Below are 19464 nucleotides of genomic sequence, written 5' to 3'. Positions count from 1 at the left end.
AGGAGAGGATGTGAAAGAAAACCTGGCATCTGAGCCAAATCCTTTTTGGCCCCTAAACAGGAAATTGATACGGGACTCTGATTTTGAAAGCTTAAGTCTTTATTCTAGCCACTTGTACACCTGGTTACTGCAGCATTAGAAAAATAACAGGACAGCCATTAATACTCTTTTGGCTAAAACTGAGCAAAACCTTGTCCCCATTTGCTGAGCTCTTTTGCACTGGTAGAACCAAGAGTGCTCCAGAAACTCAACAATAAGCCCCTCAAGGCATGAACAGGAACGCTCAGCATAAATCTACAGTGACATCTCGGCCAATTAAAGAGCAGTGGAAACTGGCTCTGAGCAGGAAGCCTTTGCTCATCAAGGAGGATGGTGATACTCAGATTATTAAGATGAGAAGCATCCTTATAAATAACCAAGAGAAAGTAGACAAATTGTTCTTGAAGGCAGAGGGAAATGAGGTGCTCTTGTGAAATACTTTGAGGTGGGAGTACCCTGTCTGATAGCTCTCATTGGCTACGTCTACACGTGAAGCCTACATCGAAGTAGCCTATTTTGATGTGGCGACATCGAAATAGGCTATTTCGATGAATAACGTCTACACGTCCTCCAGGGCTGGCAACGTCGATGTTCAACATCGACGCTGCACAGCACCACATCGAAATAGGCGCAGTGAGGGAACGTCTACACGCCACAGTAGCACACATCGAAATAAGGGTGCCAGGCGCAGCTGCAGACAGGGTCACAGGGCGGACTCAACAGCCAGCTGCTCCCTTAAAGGGCCCCTCCCAGACACACTTGCACTAAACAGCACAAGATACACAGAGCCGACAACGAGTTGCAGACCCTGTGCATGCAGCATGAATCCCCCGCTGCAGCAGCAGCAGCCAGAAGCCCTGGGCTAAGGGCTGCTGCACACGGTGACCATAGAGCCCCGCACGGGCTGGAGAGACAGTGTCTCTCAACCCCCCAGCTGATGGCTGCCATGGAGGACCCCACAATTTCGACGTTGCAGGACGCAGATCGTCTACATGGTCCCTACTTCGACGTTGAACGTCAAAGTAGGGCGCTATTCTGATCCCCTCATGAGGTTAGCGACTTCGACGTCTCGCCGCCTAACGTCGAAGTTAACTTCGAAATAGCGCCCGACGCGTGTAGCCGCGACGGGCGCTATTTCGATGTTAGTGCCGCTACTTCGAAGTAGTGTGCACGTGTAGACACAGCTATTATGCATAAAGAACTCCTACTAGGGTTAAGGGAACCTTCAGACATTCCTGACACAGAGTATGCTGCTGCTACAACCCCACTGTAACCCCTGGCCTTGGAACATGTGCTTTTGCACTAACATTTTTTCTAAAAAACAAAAGTTGAGTGAAAGGAAATGACAAGTGTTAATTCTTTCCAGCTCAGCCAATTCTGAATAGCATCCCATGGGATAAAGGCACTTCTGCAGCTAGAAGGAATTACCCTTGTCAAATATCAAAGGCCTACCGGAAACAATTAGCTGCTTAAAGAAAGGGTCCCAATAATCCTTTGTAATAGATAGTGCTGGGTAGCCTAAACACAGGAATCACTACCAGCCCTGGTATATTACATGAGGTGCTTGAAAAATGAGCATTAATCTGTTTTTTTCTGTTTTCTTATCTTGAGACTCAGTCTCAAATATCATCTCCTAGGGATGGGTGAGAGCAAAGACCAACTCCTTTGCTCAGGTTTGGTTGCATGGTAGTGTCACTGTTAGCTGTGAAGGAAGAGAACTGACAGTTACATATGGACCATGATAAACCCAGTTGCCAACAACAGTAACAGTAGTGGGTGCAGGTCAGCACTTTCCTGATCACCACATACTAGAGCAGCTATTTAGAATCAGACAATGCCTACACTGAGAAACAGCCTAAACAAATATGTTTATTCTGCCTGTGTAGACACACTTATTCCAGTAGAAGAGGGTCTTCTATGGTTTAGTTTACGTTACTAGAAGAGTATTCAAGCTAAACTGAATAAAAGCACCCACCCTCATACTGGAATAATTGCTCACCCAGGATTTATGCCAATATATCTAGACAATACAACTGATAAAACATTCTGTAAACAAAGCTACAAGTATGCAGGCATGATATCCATGAATGTGTGATTATGTCTGGTCACTCAACTTCTTGTTGGTCAGCAGGTCTCTGACTTTTTCTTAATAGTGAATCAGCAGTTGCACTGACCGCAAGGTCAGAGATTCTTGGCTCAGAGCTGGTTCAATCAGAGCCCCACAAAACATTCAGCTTTTCAGACATGAAATCCAAGCGTGCTCTAAACTTCCCTGCAAACTCGTCACTTTATTTTTCTAATGACAGCGTTCTTTAAAACAAAACCAAACAAACTCATTTGTGCTACTTGCATTTAGATTATGCCCAAAGCAGAAAGGTTGCTTTACTAGATTTTTAAATACAGTAAAAACCTGAGATAACCTGAAATTCACACAACTTGAGCGTGGGTAAGGTGACTCAGAGTGGCAGGGATCTGCAGCCTGGCTCCAGGCTGCCCACCATTCAGGGGAGCGGGGAAACTGACCAGTTCAGTAGTGCTGGTGTGAGTAGCAGGCAGCCGGGAGCCAGGTGCCAGCTTCCCGCCACTCAGAGTGTGACTGCGGTGGTTAGTTTACCCACTCCCGTCAGTGGCTCCCTGCTCCTGTCAGATGGGAGCCAGGCACCAACTCCCTGACACTCACAGCATGGCTGAGCTGGTCAGTTTACCTAGTCCTGTCAGCCCTACTCTCAGCTGACGCCACTGGCAGAAGCAGGTAAACTGACCAGTGCAGCAGCACTGAGCAGTGTCCTGTCTCCTGGGAGTGGCAGGGAACAGGGAGCCAGGCTGCAGCTCCCCTCAGCTCACAGAAGCAGGGAAGCTAACCAGCACAGCATTGTGTCTATTGCTGTGCTTGTCAGTTTCCTGGCTCCCCCAAGTAACCTGAAATTTGACTTACACAACCTCAGCCTAAGTGGGGGGTCTACTGTAGAGAGGCATTTTGGAATAAATTAAACTGATCCCAGATCCATCACCATGGATAGCTAGTTACATTTAAATTAGTTCACCCTTTCTGAAATAGTCCATTATAGATTTCACACATTTTCTTGTTGTTCACCATAACAACCATGTCCATCTCCCCACATCTAATGTAATTCAGCTCCCTTGATTTGTTACTTTCTAGTTCATCCTGCCTGAGGGAATATTGTAAGGGATTTTAACAATAAAAAACCAGGCATGTTCCATTGTGATGCTATGTAAATTAAACCCTTCTTTGTTTTCACTATTGCAGTTATTGGTTTCAAAACTGACACCATAAAATTCAGGATAGCCTCTTGCTCCAGCAAACGCCCCTTTTAATGTACCTGAATAATAAGCAGTAAAACATCACAGAAAGAATCCTGATTAAAATTCACATGTCGCTCACAAAACACTTGAAAATCCATTCCTCCTTTACTCAGTTGACAAGTATTGAGGGCAGGATCCTGTTCTCTTTGCAGCAGTTGATGTCACCAGTACTATGGAGAAAGGAGGACAGGACAATGCTCCATGTTTGGGAATTATAACTTCAGAGAAAATACTGATGCCCCATCTTGGACAATGTTCCCAATAAGCTGTGCACTTGTGCGGCCACTCAGGAGAGATTCAAATGCCACTTAGCTGATTTGCAGAGTGCCCACAGCTAGATTTTGTTTCTAGCAGATGTACCCAATCACACATGCCTTAGTGCACACATAAAATTTCATCTGGACATGCATGAAAAAAAATCCACACATGGGTGGAAAAGATTAGAGGGAACATTGGTCCTGGCAAGTCTAAAGCATGTATTTTAACAGAATCAGAATTATAGCACTGAAAGGAACCTCAAGAGGTCAAAAAGTCCAGTCCCCGAGCAATATCTCTGGACCATCCCTGACAGGTGTTTGCTTAACCTGTTCTTAAAACTCTCCAACGATGGGGATTCCACGGTCTCCCCAGGCAATTTATTCCAGTGCTTAACTACCTGGACAGTTAGGAAGTTTTTCCTAAATGTACAACCTAAACCTCCTAGGCTGCAGGTTAAGCCCACTGCTTCTTCTCCTATTATTAGAGATTAAGGAGAATAATTTGTTTCCCTCGTCCTTGAAACAACCGTTTAGATTCTTGAACACAGTTATGTCCCCTTGTGGTCTTCTCTGTCACAGACTAAACAAATCTATTTCCTTAATCTTCCCTCACAGGTTATGTTTTCTAGACCTTTCATCATCTGCGTTGCTCTTCTCTGGACCTTCTACAATTTGTCTACATCCTTCCTAAAATGTGGAGCCGAGAACTGGACACAGTACTCCCACTGAGGTTTAATCAGCAACGCCTACAGTGGAAGAATTACTTCTTGTGTCTTGCTTACAACATGCCTGTTAGTATGTCCCAAATTGAGATTTGCTTCTTGTGCAAGTGTCACACTACTGACTCATTCACTTGGCTTGTGGTCCATTATAACCCCTACATCCCTTTCCACAGTACTCCTTCTTAGTTAGTCTTTCCCATTTTGTATGTGTGAAATTGACTGCTCCTTTCTAATTGGAGTACTTCACATTTGTCCTTATTGAATTTCATCCTATTTACCTCAAACCATTTCTTCAGTTTGTTTAGATTTTTTTGAATTATAACCCTATCCTCCAAAGCTGGGTGTTGTCCACAAACATTACTAGCGTATGCTCTATGCCATTATCTAAATCGTTGGGAAGATATCAGAGAGAACTGATCCCTGTGGAACCCCACAGCCCTTCCAGCACAGAGTCATGGAATACTAGAAGGGACCTCAAGATGTCATCAAATGCAGTTCTCTGCCCTCACAGCAGGACCAAGTACCAATCCTGTTATCTAACAAAGGAAGAGCTGAGCCAACAATCAGCACGGGCTGGAAACTGAACCCTGATCGAACGCAGCCATGCTAACCACTTACACCACCCACATAAATATAAAGTGTAAGCCACTGATAACTACTTTCTGGAAATGATTATCCAACCAGTTATCACCTACTTCATCTAGTTTGTAGTTCCCTAGTTTATTACTGTAAGGCTCAAGCAAGACTTTATTAAATGCTTTCCTAAAATCTAGATATATCCCATCTACCACTTCTCCCTTATCACCCTTGTTAGCCTGTAAAAGAAAGCTATCAGGTTGCTTTGACATGATTTGCTCTTTGCAAATCCATGTTGACTTGATAACAAGATGATGGGTATCTTTGAAATGTTTGCAAATTATCTTTCCTGGTAAAGAAATTAAGTTGACAAGTCTGTAATTCCTTAGGTTGTCCTTATTTCCCTTTTAATAGATATTTTCCCTTTTCCAGGCTTCTGTTTTAGCATGTTTCATCATATGTATGAGGCCATGAGGTCATGCCCGCTGAGACTTTGTTATATAAAGATGAGTAACTTAGTTCCATATTTAAGATTACACCAGCAGGGAAATTTGAGTGCCAGAAAGACAGCTCTAAAGACTGGAGTCACCTATTTAGTCACAGAGGTTAACTTGCTTCCTCATATAGGCTACCACCAAAGCGTTTAATTGGACCTGAAAGGAACTCCTCTAAGGCTGCATCTACATGGCTCCTCCCTTGTGGAAGGGGTATGCAAATATGGCCAATCAAAAATGCAAATGAAGCGCAGATTTACAAATCTTGTGCCTCATTTGCATACTCATGCAATTGCACTTCCGTAACTGCTGTTTTTGGGAAAAAAAAAAAACAGCTGTGTAGACGAGGTTCCTTTGAAAACAAACCCCATTTTCGAATGATCCCCTCTCTCCAAAACAAAATAGGAAGAAGGGATCTTTCAAAAACAGGGTTTGTTTTTGAAGGAACCCGTCTATGCAGCTGTGGTTTTTGTTTTTTTTGTTGTTGTTGAAAATGACACTTCTGGAACAGCAAATGGCCACCATTATGGCAATGAGATGTCTGATGTGCAAATTAGCACCTCATGTGCATTTCTGATTGGCTGTATTTGCATGCCCCATCTGAAAAGGGAGGGGCCATGTAGATACACCTTACTAGTGGAAAGAAACATTACCTCCACCCCACCCTCTGAGTTTTTGATCCCTTTTAGTGCAAATGCTCACAAGGCCTCCCAGTTAAGTGCCTCTTATGATAGGTTTTGCATTACAGTCCGCTATTGTGCTAGGCATGAGACCACCAATTAAGTTCACTCAGGCTACTGAACTGCCTACAAATAGCTGTAGTAACTTTTGGCCACTATTGACCTGATCCACACTTGAACAAGCAATCTACAAATGAAAGAGTCCCGATTCGATTACAAATCCCCAATTAGGTACCTTAGATCAGGACAACATTTTAGACTTATATTGGTATAACTACAACACTCAGAGGTGTGAAAAATCCACACCCCTGAGCCATGTAGTTATACCAACCTAACCCCCTAGACAGACAATGATATGTTGGCTGGAGAGCTTCTTACTGAGGTGGATTAACAACAAAGACAGGAGAAATTCTGCTATCACACTGGAATTTCTTTGCTTAAGCGCTGAATTAGTCTGGCTGCACCAATGCAGTATTGGAAGTGTAGACTTGCCCTGACTTTCTTTTAACCCATATGCAGCAGTGCTATGACTAGTGTTTATACCACGTGCTTTTACGGGCAAATGGCTTCTATGCCCTTTTTGCAATAACCATGCTCATGCAGCTGTGGTCTCCCTCTTTGCCACCAAACACTGGATATCAAAAGCAGGTGTTCAAAGGACAAAACAAAAAAAACAAAAAAAAAAAAACACCACCACACTCAGCTTCTCTAGCTAAAGCTCTTTCTTATGAGGGCACTAGTGAGGTGGGTAAAGCTAAACCAATATTAAGACCTACCCAATAGTATGGTATCACAACACTTTTTCATGTATATGTCAGAGTTGCTTAAACTCCATTCAACTCAGGGCCATATTGCCAACCTGACAAGAGTCTCACTGATGGACGCACCCAATGTTCATAATGGAACAGATTGCAGAAGGCTTCCCACTTGAAACTATACAATAAGTCCAAAACTAAGCTCTATCTTGATTTGAGCAGTCTGCTTGTATCTGATAGGTACAGTGTGACTGTAAGGGAGCAGTACATTAATGCAAAAATGACCAAAGGCAGCACAGTTGAACTGCATGTTCACATTTTGCAGTACAGCGTCATTTATGACTGAAGCTCATGTAAAGAAAGAAATAGAAAAAAAGAGTTGTAAAGCCTAATGTATAATGAGAATTACTACAGCTGAATGATAAGAAATAAAAGACAGGCAGGCCTCCTTACAAACTTTTGCACTCTTAGCTAGCACTGCCCCCCTCCTCAAAACTGCAATTCTCAGCTCTCCAGCATTTACACTGCAATACCACTATTCAAGTTTGTTACACTATGTGACTTATTGACCTATAAAAAGAGGCAAGAAGCGTTATCATTGCAAGAAGGGAGCCCTGAATAGCTTCAACCCCAAGTAAAAACTCTTAACTCTTACAGTTATACACCTGACCCAACACCTAAGTCTCCCAGACCTCTGAACTTATGTCTACACTGACTTAAACTCCCTCAATTGGCCCATATCACCTGACTCAGTATCATGGGCCTGATTACAATGTTAACATTCAAACTCTGTCAGGTTAATCATTCAAGTAAATAAACAGCATCCAACCATTTCTCCTCCTACCAATACATCTGTTCAGCTGCCACTGAATTAACAAACTTACCAAAAACGTCCCTTCTGGAGTGACGGAGCATAAGTTTCAGCCCAAAAAACAAGCTTTTTAAGCATGTTAATAAGCAACTGAAAAGAGATTTAAGATGGAAGTGCTAGCCATACCACCGCTATAATGTTGCTCTCTCAAGACTAGATAATTGATTTAAGTCATTTAGGGCTTTATGCTAGTCTTTATGTACTAAAGTTTTTTCCACTATTTTAAATTGTAAATACACAAAAATGAAGCTATAAAAATATTTTCAACACATGAAGATTCAGTTGCAACACTATGTGATAAAGATAATTCTGAACGATCATCATGAGCTGAAGGAGACCTTCCTCTCCCTCTACCCCCACTCAAAAGTTAGTGGGAGATCCCCAGCCAGGATTCCGTCCATCTCCTGCAGTACAAGGAATGTCAAGCAAAGAACAGATTGACACGTCAGTCAGAAACGCCACACAAAGTGGGTGCCTTGGGAGTGCTGGCAAAGGGTTTTATCTTCTGTACTTTCCTCCATTCCCACCATACCTGCAGGAAGGAGACAGAGGAGACTGCTCTGGGTCTCATGCCGGGTACCAAAGGCTGGGCTGGCTGAGCCTAGTCTCTCTGCATGGCCAAACCCAACTAGATTTCAGGGTTCCACCTCATTAGCCTTTCGGTTTGGGCCAGGGGATTAGGTGGGATCTCAGTTTTAGAATCCGCTCAGTTCTCAGCCTGTGGTCTCTCCTCTCCCCAGCCAGAGCCGCCAGGGCTTGGTCCCAGTCTCGATGCACACCCGAAGGTCTCTCCCCAGGGTCCAGCTCTAGGTACCAGGCCCCGGAAGGCTCCTCGCGGCCTGGCCCGCGGTCTCCGTCCGATCTCACCGCGGGAGCCTGCGCCCCGAGCCCCCTTGCCGCGTGGCTTTCCCTGCCACTGAGCTGAGCCCGCCTCGGGGAAGCGCAATCCGGGGCCCGGGCTCTTGGTCCGGGGCCTCGTGCCTCAGCTTTTGAGCCCAGCGGGGGGTTTGCCGGCTGTCGGGCCCAGCCGAGCCCACGGGATCTCGAGGTCTCGTGCGGGCTCTCCGCGCCCGAGGGCCCGGGGAGGTCAGTGATCGGGGTCCCCAAAGTCCGCGCGCAAGCTGGGGGCGTCCTGGTCCTAAGGCCCCGGACTCCCCCACATCGCAGCCACCGCCAGCGCCGCTGTTTGTTTTCATCCGCTCGGGCCGGGGGGAGGGGCGCCGCCTGCGCATCCGCCGCGGCACTTTCCGCAGGGAGTCCGGCGCCTCCTTGTTCGCTCCCGACTGGGTCGGAGCGCTGCGGCTGGCGCTGGTGGGTGCGGGAGCGCGACCCGGGGGCTGCGGCCCGGGAATGAGGGGAGCCCGGCTCGTGGGGAATCTGCTTCTGGGAACGGGCAGCCCAGAGCTGTGCGGGGCGGTGGGAGGAGATCTGGACTCCGCCTCCGAGCTGGGCGGGGGCACCTGCCGCTGGGAATACGGGGGGTCGTTGCCCTCTGCACCGCGGGGTAAACCTCGGGCCAGGCAGGGGGAGGGCATAGCTCAGGGGGAAGGGATCCGCCTCTGCCCCTCGTCCAACTGAGGAGAGGTCTCCGCCCTCCCCATCTACCAGCCCCCCGGCCGCCCCATCTACCTCCTCACCCCCTTCCCACCGAGCTAGAGCTCCCTCTGCCCCTCCATCTACCCCACCGCCTGTCCCAGCTCCCCCATCTGTCCCCTCTCCTCCTGACCTTCTCCTCCTGTCCTCGTCCTCCAGCCCCCCGACCCATAGCCTCACCCCGGCCCTCGAAGTGGGACTCACATCCACTCTCACTTTCATTATCCACCCCTTCTTGCCACTCTCCCAAGGTATTTTATCCATCCACCTAGCCCCTGGTAACTTGAGGGACCTCTGAAGGCAACTGCTAGAGGGATTAACTACACCGCAAAGGCATCTGTATTAGGAGACCTGGTACTAACAGAGTAGTTTCCTAGCTGATAAAAAAGTAGTTCTGTCTTCTAACATAGATGGGTCCCTATCCAGGGCACTGAATTGTATGATGCCTTTGGACAGACTTAAACTGTAGCATACTTTGAAGACATGGTTAAAATAAATTAGGTTCCAGCTACACTAGAAGTTAATTTGTGATTATTGTCCATATTGGGAACACAACAGGTAAAGTAAAAATGAACTTGTGCGTCTAGACATTAAATCAACCACTAACTGACTAATGCTGGTTTTAATGTTGTTCTCTGAACTGGCTTGATAGGATAGTAGACTAGATGGACTATTGATCTGAGTGGGTCTGGCAATTCCTATGTCCCGAGATGGGAAAGGAGAAAACTATCTCATCTCCTTTGCCCCTCCAGCAGAGCAGGATGGACTCCTGTTGTTTTTGGTTCTGCTACATGCAGTAAGTCCAGGGGAGTGTGTCTAGTGCACCGGGTTTCTTATCAGAGTCTGCCGCAGCACTTCCAGAGGACTTTTTACTTTCCTGTTGGTCTGTGGCTAGTAAGTGTGTGGCATATATTAAAGCCCTGGGTATATATGATAAAATATCAATTATATTTGCCATTGGCCCCTTTTGGAAATGCTGGTAAAGTTCATCTTGCTGCCCATGTGTCTCACATATAAATCTGTTTGCATTTAGCTATTATTTAATGCTCCCACAGTAGCTTTTGTTGTGATCTGGCATCTTCCATGCATACCCGTAGGATCATCCTCTGAGACTTGTGACTTTGAATTTGAGTTTTTGGTGATAGTAGCTCTTGGATTTTGTTGTTCTAATAATCCACATAAACTGTATGCATGATACAGCCAGTTTAGATTACGCACAAGTAAGATAGCTCAGACAGAAACAATGCAGTCATCCAACTTGCTTAATTGGTTCAATAACAGCAAAAGATAAAGTACTGGTAGTTGCCTGTGGATTATGTAGTTTCAGACTGCTAGTCTGAATATGGCCTAAACTGGTAGTCACTGAAAATTGTACTGTGTGTGAGATAAGTTTTTTTGTGAGTTTAACAAATTTCCACTAAGAATTTGACAGGAATTGCTGCTGTTACTAGCCACTATTTTGGCATTTGCAGCAGACAATCCATGGAACTTTAATTCCCTTCTTATTCCTGCAGAAAGTCCCTTCTGTGAAGGGTTGAGACACTGATGGGGCTGTAAGGGAAGCTCACACTGCTGTTATACACATATTGCGGACTGATTTCTTCAGTTTGCTTGACATATTTCATTGGCCAGTAAAATTGATCCCAATATTTAAAAAACTGCAAATTTTTTAGATTACTAGTTTCTCTGAGGTATGCGTTTCTTACTCTACTTCCAGTTATGTGACCTTGGCAGAATGAAGATGGCAATAGGGTTAAAAGATAAAACTTTGTAAGCTGAGTTTTGAGTTTTCCAATTCACTTCAATGCAGGTGACAGCACTGGAATAAGATCTGCAGCAAGAGCTGCTCCAAGGTCCTACCTAGACTTTGGCTATGGCTATTCCTATAACGATTCTTGACTGTGACCTCTTGCTGTATGGCCGAGGACACCGATCCCTAGATCGCTTCAAGCTGGAGGATGTCACTGATGACTACTTGGTATCCATGTATGGTTTCCCCCGACAATTCATTTACTATCTGGTGGATCTGCTGGGAGCCAGCCTGTCTCGCCCTACACAGCGGTCAAGGGCCATCAGTCCAGAAACACAGATTCTTGCTGCATTGGGTTTCTACACTTCTGGCTCCTTCCAGACTCGCATGGGGGATGCCATTGGTATCAGCCAGGCCTCCATGAGCCGCTGTGTTGCCAATGTCACTGAAGCACTGGTGGAAAGAGCCTCACAATTCATTCATTTTCCAGAGGATGAAGCCTCTGTGCAGAGTCTGAAGGATGACTTCTATGGGTTAGCCGGGATGCCCGGAGTGCTAGGGGTTGTTGACTGCATTCATGTTGCAATCAAAGCTCCCAATGCTGAGGACCTGTCATACGTGAATCGAAAGGGTCTGCATTCTTTAAACTGCCTAATGGTGTGTGATGCTAGAGGATCATTGCTGAGTGCAGAGACACACTGGCCAGGCAGCCTACAGGACTGCACTGTGTTGCAGCAGGCAGCTCTTAGCAGACAGTTTGAAGCTGGATTGCACAAAGATGGCTGGCTACTTGGTAAGTTAATTCCATTTCATATCTCCTCTAAGAGTTTGTTGCATTTTGGCTGCTTTTTGGTTGATGAAAAGACAGCAAAACAAATTCCTAGTGTGAAAATCCCTGATATTTTTCCATTTTAAAAGAAACAACAGTGGTTTCGTACAAGTCATTCTTGAGCCTTCATTCTGGCAAATAAGACATTAAGTATTTCTAATTTGTCTTATTAAAGCCATATAAAAGCACCTACCCGAGTGTAAATACCAGATAAAAGTGAATTGGGATCATGCTATGGAAAATGTGTGTGAGGAAGGATTTAAAATAGGGTTTAATCTGACAGTAACTTTGTAAAAATGTCCCCATGGGGTTCCATTGTTGTCACTTCTCTGACTCCAAACCAACTGACAATTTCCAAGTGAAAATACTTTTTCTAACTTCAGTTATGCACACTCATCCTAGGATCAAAACAAAAAGCAGTCAAGTAGCGCTTTAAAGACTAGCAACATAGTTTATTAGGTGAGCTTTCGTGGGACAGACCCACTTCTTCAGACCATAGCCCGACCAGAACAGCAGACCTGTTCTGGTCGGGCTATGGTCTGAAGAAGTGGGTCTGTCCCACAAAAGCTCACCTAATGAACTGTTTTGCTAGTCTTTAAAGCACTACTTGACTGCTTTTTGTTTTGATAGTGTATAGACTAGCACAGCTTCCTCTCTGTTACTATTCGTCCTAGGATCTATCTGAAAGTGAAGATATATTCTTCTTGGATTCCATGAAACTGGAACCTCAGTGATTTCCTGCTCTGTGTTTCACAGAGTGTGATTACTGAGGTTGTATACATCCATCTTTCTGTTTTTTTCCTCATCCTCATTATTCTGTCTTTTCTAGGCTGGATTGCACAAGCCCGGCATTGTATACTTGGACCTAGTCCAAAGTCTGAATTTCATCACTTTTTTGTACTAATTGGGCTATCCTCAAACTCTCTTCCCACCTTTTTACAGAATTTACTCTGGTGAAATGGAATATCTTGATTTTTCTCATTGGTTTCATTTGCAAATCTAACTATATTTTTGTCATACTTGTTTGGAGTTCGCCATTTTCCCTGTTTATAGGCAGTGCAGTCAGTCTGTACCACTGGTGCAAGGCTTCAAAAAAAAACAGTGCCTAAATTCATTCTGTCCAGGTTGAGAATAAAGAGCTTTCCTGTTTTTTCTGGTTTCTTACTGCTTTCATTTTTTCCTTTGACAGGTGACAGCTCCTTTTTTCTCCGCACATGGCTGATGACCCCTCTGCATATCCCTGAGACCACCGCAGAGTACCGTTATAACATGGCACATTCTGCCACTCATAATGTAATTGAGCGGACATTCAGGACCATTCGATCCCGGTTTCGTTGCCTGGATGGATCCAAAGGCACCCTGCAGTATTCTCCAGAGAAGTCCAGCCACATCATTCTGGCATGCTGTGTGCTTCATAACATATCCCTTGAACACGGGCTAGATGTGTGGTCTTCCCCAGCAACAGGACAGATGGAGCAGCCGGAGGAGGAATATGAGCAAATGGAATCACTGGACTCTGAAGCCTGTCGTATCCGCCACGAGCTTTTGCTCACTCATTTTAGTTAATACAGTGAAGGAAGGAGACCTTTAGAGATAGACCCGAGGAAGTACACTCTTCTCTTCTTTACGTTAGTAAACAGAAAAACTAAGATAAGCATGGGAGCTGGGGAAAAAGGGGAAATGCTTGTAACAGCTTGACTTTGTTTTAGGGGATATTTTACATCAGCTGGACTCTTGATTCTTCTATAAATATTTTGAGCCCTGAATTCTCAATATCCTAATGTGTGCAGGGCCCACCTTGTTTAGAGGACAGTTGGATGGGGATAATAATGTGGGACTGCTTCCCTCTAAAATTGCGTTCCCCGCCCCATCTCTGACTTTTGAAGTCTGTAAATACTACAAAAATAATAAAAAAATTACAAAGCTGTCACTTTATGAGCAGTATAATTGTAGCATTCACCAGAAATCAGTTGCAAATACTTTAAATCCTTTTAAGATAAATTGCCAGGTGGGTACCTATGCAGTCTTTGTTTATGGTGTTTAAACATATGTATGTATGTTTACATGTTTGCAATTTTCAGATGCAAACACTTGCTAAATATTCTTGTCTGTGTACATCTTTCTCAGATCCTGGGATGAGTGTGTGCAACTGAAGTTAGAAAAAGTATTTTCACTTGGAAATTGTCAATTGGTTTGGAGTCAGAGAAGTGACATCAGTGGAACCCCATGGGGACATTTTTACAAAGTTACTGTCAGAGTAAACCCCATTTTAAACATATGTGTATAGGCTTATGGTTTAAACATATGTGTACATGTTTACAAGTGTTTGCAATTTTCAGATGCACACACTTGCTAAATATTCTTGTCTGTGCACATATTTTCATTATTCTGACACCTGTGCACACACAAATGTTAAAATTTGTATTCACACAACCCATTGGCCCAAGTTTTATAAGGCCACATGAAGGTATTTGCAGGTGTTCAAATGCCAGCTGAGAGCTGAAAATCCTTCCGCTTCAAGCACATAAATTTAATACAGCAAATGGGAGAAAAGTTTGGTGATAACTGGGTGCATCAGCTACTTGGTGTTTTATGAGAAATAAGTTGCCGTGTATAAGTCTTGTTCCTACTGAACAGACACTAGCATAATTACAGTTGCCACTAATTGGTCCCGTTTTTGGTTATCTTAGCAGAGACTGATGCCAAATAAATTGTATTTCTCTCTCAACTCAAGGTGGTAAGTCAGGATTGAGGAATGGGATGGGAAGATTATTCTGCATTATCCATGGAGTGCCTGTCTTGTAGATAAACAGACGACTTCAATTTATAGGACTTTCATGGGTGCATGATATTTATGAAAAGGATGTTGAAGTTTCAAGTGTCCCAACTGGATTCTTTCTGTCAATTAGATTTGTGTAACAATAAGTTCTTTTCCAAAAGGTTTACAGAACATGAGTGTAACAACCATCTTGGGAAGCTTATTTCTGGGAGAGGATCTATTTTTTACCAGGGTTTGACTTCAGTTTCCTTTATGGAGTGTTCTAATGGAATTCATTGGCTCTTGCAAAGATTTTGACACTTACAGTGTTAGTCCAGCTATCTGTCATCAGAATGCACCGATCTCAGAATTCTTATTTCTTAGGGGATTGTGATCTGCAGCTTTGAAAATTGGAGAGTAGAGGAAACAGTTTGGTGCTTGTTGAGGTCTGGAATTAGGCTTTGCCAGAAAACAATCTGCCACTTTGCACTGACTGTCAAGATTTGATATCATATGCACAATGGCATGCTTTTGCAGGGATAAAACAAGACTCACCAGGGCCCTTCATTAGAGCTGTAAAAACATTATAATTATCTAATGCATATAATTACCTGGCTCATATACTTTGCTTTTTCCTTTGTTTCTTTTCTCATAAAGTCTGGCTTCAGAACTCCAGTCGCTCAGTGTGCGTAGAGAGCTCTCCTCTTCCTACTATGCAGACGCCTGAACTTTTCCTAATAAGAGATCCAAAGTAACTGTTTTCTTGTAATTGTTTGTAAAATATTTTAGAAGCTTAAAAATAATTATAATACAAAAATGATAGAAGGAAAGTGCTGTTATGATCATGGTTGTATGTGCTGTCTGTCTCTCATCACCATAGTATCTTAACGCTTATATTATAACTATATAATATATATAATAAATATAATTATAAGATATATAATAATTATAATTATATTACATTATGTATTATAGTATATACATGCCAATAGCATCCAAATACAGGTAAGAACTGATTAGGAATGGGAGGGACCAAAGCCAGATGAGACTCAGGCTTGTTCACGTGTGACAAATTGTTATATAATAAGGAGATGAGGGTCTTCAAACAAATTTTCTGGCTCTTCTTATGACATTCCAATTATACAGATCTTTACATCACCCTCTGCTGAGACCTTTGTCGAGCTATGGGGATGAGTTTTTTTGGAATGCATTCTGTTTCCTTTTTTGTTGGCTGCTGCACATTGAGTGGATGTTTTCAGAGTACTGTACTATCCACAGTTGACTCCAAGATCTCTTTCTTGAGTGGTAACAGCTAATTTAACCCCATCATGTTATATGTATAGTTGGGATTATGTTTTCCCATATGTATTACTTTGTATTTATTGACATTTTTTTTTATCTGCCATTTTTTGCCAACTCATCTAGTTTTGTGAGATCCTTTTGAAGCTTTTCACAGTCTCCTTTGGACTTTACTATCTTGAATACTTTTATTTTAAATCATCTGCAGATTTTGCAACATCATCATTTACTCATTTATGAATATGTAGAATAGGACTGGTCCCAGTATAGACACCTGGGGGGACACCACTAGTTACCTCTCACCATTCTGAAAACTGACCTCTTATTCCTATCATTTGTTTCTTTTTTTAACCAGTTATTAATCCATTAGAGGATTGCACCTCTTATCTCATGACAACCTACTTTGCTTAAGAGCCTTTGGTGAGGGACATTGTCAAATGCTTTCTGGAAATCTAAGTACACTGTACCTACTGGATCTCCCTGGTCCACATTCTTGTTGACTGCCTCAAAGACTTCTAGTAGATTGGTGAGGCATGATTTCCCTTTACAAAAATCACATTGACTCTTCCTCAACAAATTAGATTCACCTATGTGTCTGACAAGTCAATGTCAGTGCCCATTATGGCTAGGGAAAGGTAAAAGTTTTTGTGTTTACCCGTTACCATCACTTTCTACTGGGAGACATGTCCTTGTGAGCTGCCCTTTGGTTCCAAAATGCTGGATCTCTATACTTTAACAAATTATTAATAACATTCCCATCTACACCACTGGCTTTGACTTTTCTCTTAAGAATAATTCTTTAAAGAACTACTGATTGCCTCTACTCTACACTACTTGTGGTGCTAGTCTGGATGCTGTCTTCATCTACTCTTACTCTAGATTTTATTTAGATCTTAATCTGCTGTTATTCTAGATTGCATCTGACGAAGTGGGTCTTTGTCCATGAAAGCTTATGCTCCAATGTGTCTGTTAGTCCATAAAGTGCCACAGGACTTCTTGTTCTTCTAGATTTTGAGGCTTTTCCAAACTGATCCATATGCATGAAAAATCCTCCTCAGCCTAGTTTGTCAAGCTACTTTTTCTGCCTGTGTTCAAGTCAAAACACATTTTTCCATAAATTAGTTGAGATTTTAAAAAATCCACGTTATTTCCTCTCTGCATATCAACTTCTCTGCTTATGTCCTGTAGACTTACTTGTATTTTATAGAGCACCAAACACATTGTCAGTGCTTAATAAATAACAAAGCTCTTTGCTTCTGAAGTTAATCAGTCCCTATTTTAATTAGCTCTTCTGTTATACAATATCTACATTTTAATCTTTCCGCTTCCCTTTGTTAGCTTATTTCTTTCATCACTTTTTTTTCCTTTTCCATATCAATCTTCAGGCCAACAGGGTAAAACAGGGAGATTTGTAAAATGTGCCTGATAGAGATTTAAATATTTCTGTTTATTTTGTTTATCTAAAAGAAGGTATGAGCAGATTTCTGATAGTAATTTCTAACAAAGAGATAATGGTCATGTCAACACTAGCACAAAATTTCGAAATGGCCATGCAAATGACCATTTTGAAGATTACTAATGAGGCGCTGAAATGCATGTTCAGCGCCTCATTAGCCTGCTGCCAGCCGTGGCTCTTCGAAATTGCCGCGTCTTGCTCCCGCATGGCTCATTCAGATGGGGGTCCTTTTTGAAAGGACCCACCAACTTTGAAATCCCCTTATTCCTATCAGCTCATAGGATTCCTATCAGCTCATAGGAATTTCGAAGTTGGTGGAGTCCTTTAGAAAAAGATCCCTGTCTGGACGAGCCGTGCGGGAGCGAAACGCGGTAATTTCGAAGGGCCGCGGCCAGCAGCATGGTAATGAGGCACTGAATATGCATTTTAGCACCTCATTAGTAATCTTCAAAATGGCCATTTGCATGGCTATTTCGAAGATTTCTCTTAGTGTAGATGTAGCCAGTAAAAATCCAATGACAAAGCTGAAGCTAAATCATGTCAGATTAAAAATGAGGCACATATTTTTAGTTGAAAGTAATTAACCAGTAGACCAACTTACGTAGGGATGTGATAGAGTCTCTTTCACTTGCCATCTTTAAATGAAAACTAATTTTTTTTAAAGCATGCTTTTAGGTGAAACAAAAGTCATGAGTTTGATGCTGCAATTAATGGATGAGGAAGGTACTGTCTCCTTAAAATAGATTATCATAATGGTCAGTCCTGGTCTTAAAATCTAGATATGAAAGATAGATCAGAGTTGTCCATATTTCTATGGATCTCCAGGTTCTTGATGGATCTCATCTTGGAGCTCCCTCTCAGTGCTGAAAAAAGAAGGTACCATCCCATTTCTATAGTAGCACCATCTCAGCGAGAGTTTGAGTCAGCCACAAGAATATTCTGGGAGACACATATCTCCTTGGACAGTTTTAGCCTTTCCCTGATTCTCAGGTGCTTCAAGTTGCAATGATCTACTTTATGACATTGTACCTCAATGATGTAGCACCCACTGCTGTATCACCTACTCTGTACACCGTAGTGGCAGGTGGGGCCACCAAAAAAGCAGACTGGGTAAAAATAAGACAGGCAGCAACCCTATTGTGGCTGTATGTCAGGGAGAAGGCAGGAGAAAAACCTCTTAACAAACCAAATTCCTGTTTATAGATCAATATGTTTAGTAATAAAAAGTGAAAATGAAAAATTGCAAGAACAGGATCCTGCCCTGGAAGGTCATTAAGAAAGAAAATTTCTAAAAGGTACAAGCAATTGCACAGACAACATGGCTGGATAAGTTGCCACAAGCTGCAGCAGAAACAACAAAAATGATTGGTGTTTATAGAGAGGGTTGATAGATATGATCTGTGGCTTTGAGGATGAGGATGTTTACTGAGAAATCTGATGGATCTAAAATGCTGTGTGGAAAATATAATGAAGATGTTTGTTTGAATAGAATCACTGGAAATGGGGAAGTTTGATAAATCTGAATAGCCAAGGGAGAGAGGAAGGTTGGATAGATCTAAATGTCTGATGCGTTGTAATAAAATAATTGGATTGATCTGAATTGCTGAGTGATTTAGAGGGAGGGTAGATCAATCTGACTATTGTTCATGAGAGGAGGCAGATAATAGGAGGTTGAATAGGTTTTCTTAATCCAGGTGTTTGGTGTTGTTGCTTTAATGATTATACTTTGTGCAGATCATTCAGCAAAAATGTGTTTTAAATAAGCAATGGGCACACAAGACAATAATCCACCATATAGCAATCACGCTGCCAGAAATAATAACAAAGCAAATAATAACGTGATATATTACACTATTTTATAGAAACCCTAGACTAAGATCATGCTTGCATTGTACTGCACACTGTACAGGCAGATAACAAAGAAGACAATCCCTGTCCAAGAGAGTTTACAGTCCAGGGTGTAGACATTGGTGATGCATAGCAGGTGCATAGGGGGCCACACGCACCACCTCCACCTCCTCCGGAACTCTGAGCACTGTATCTCTTCCATTCTAATGAGTA

General features: G+C 42.9%; 2 protein-coding genes across 12 annotated transcripts in view; one reads left to right on the top strand and one right to left on the bottom strand.

Moving 5' to 3' along the window:
• The window catches only part of ATG13 (autophagy related 13), a 38169-nt gene extending 29257 nt beyond the window's left edge, over nt 1-8912 (bottom strand). For all 10 annotated transcript variants that reach the window (XM_074997588.1, XM_074997589.1, XM_074997590.1 and 7 more), the window contains exon 1: nt 8251-8912. The gene's annotated coding sequence lies outside the window, so the exon portion shown is untranslated. The remainder of the gene's footprint in view (nt 1-8250) is intronic.
• Nucleotides 8913-9203: 291 nt separating this feature from the next.
• On the top strand, nt 9204-14268 carry HARBI1 (harbinger transposase derived 1). Of its 2 annotated transcripts, none has more exons than XM_074998971.1 (3): nt 9204-9222; nt 11122-11854; nt 13080-14268. In XM_074998971.1, exons 2-3 carry the CDS (start codon nt 11185-11187, stop codon nt 13454-13456), a joined length of 1047 nt encoding a protein of 348 aa, XP_074855072.1. In that variant the 5' UTR covers nt 9204-9222; nt 11122-11184; the 3' UTR covers nt 13457-14268. The 2 variants fall into 2 exon arrangements, with proteins under 2 accessions (XP_074855072.1, XP_074855071.1); XM_074998970.1 differs by lacking the exon at nt 9204-9222 and adding an exon at nt 9354-9869.
• The last annotated feature ends 5196 nt before the right edge of the window (nt 14269-19464 follow it).

The sequence above is a fragment of the Carettochelys insculpta genome, chromosome 6 (assembly GCF_033958435.1).
Source record: "Carettochelys insculpta isolate YL-2023 chromosome 6, ASM3395843v1, whole genome shotgun sequence".
In the NCBI taxonomy this organism is placed as follows: Eukaryota; Metazoa; Chordata; order Testudines; family Carettochelyidae; genus Carettochelys; species Carettochelys insculpta.
Note: the sequence above shows the minus strand (reverse complement) of the source record. Positions and strands in the feature narration are given on the sequence as shown.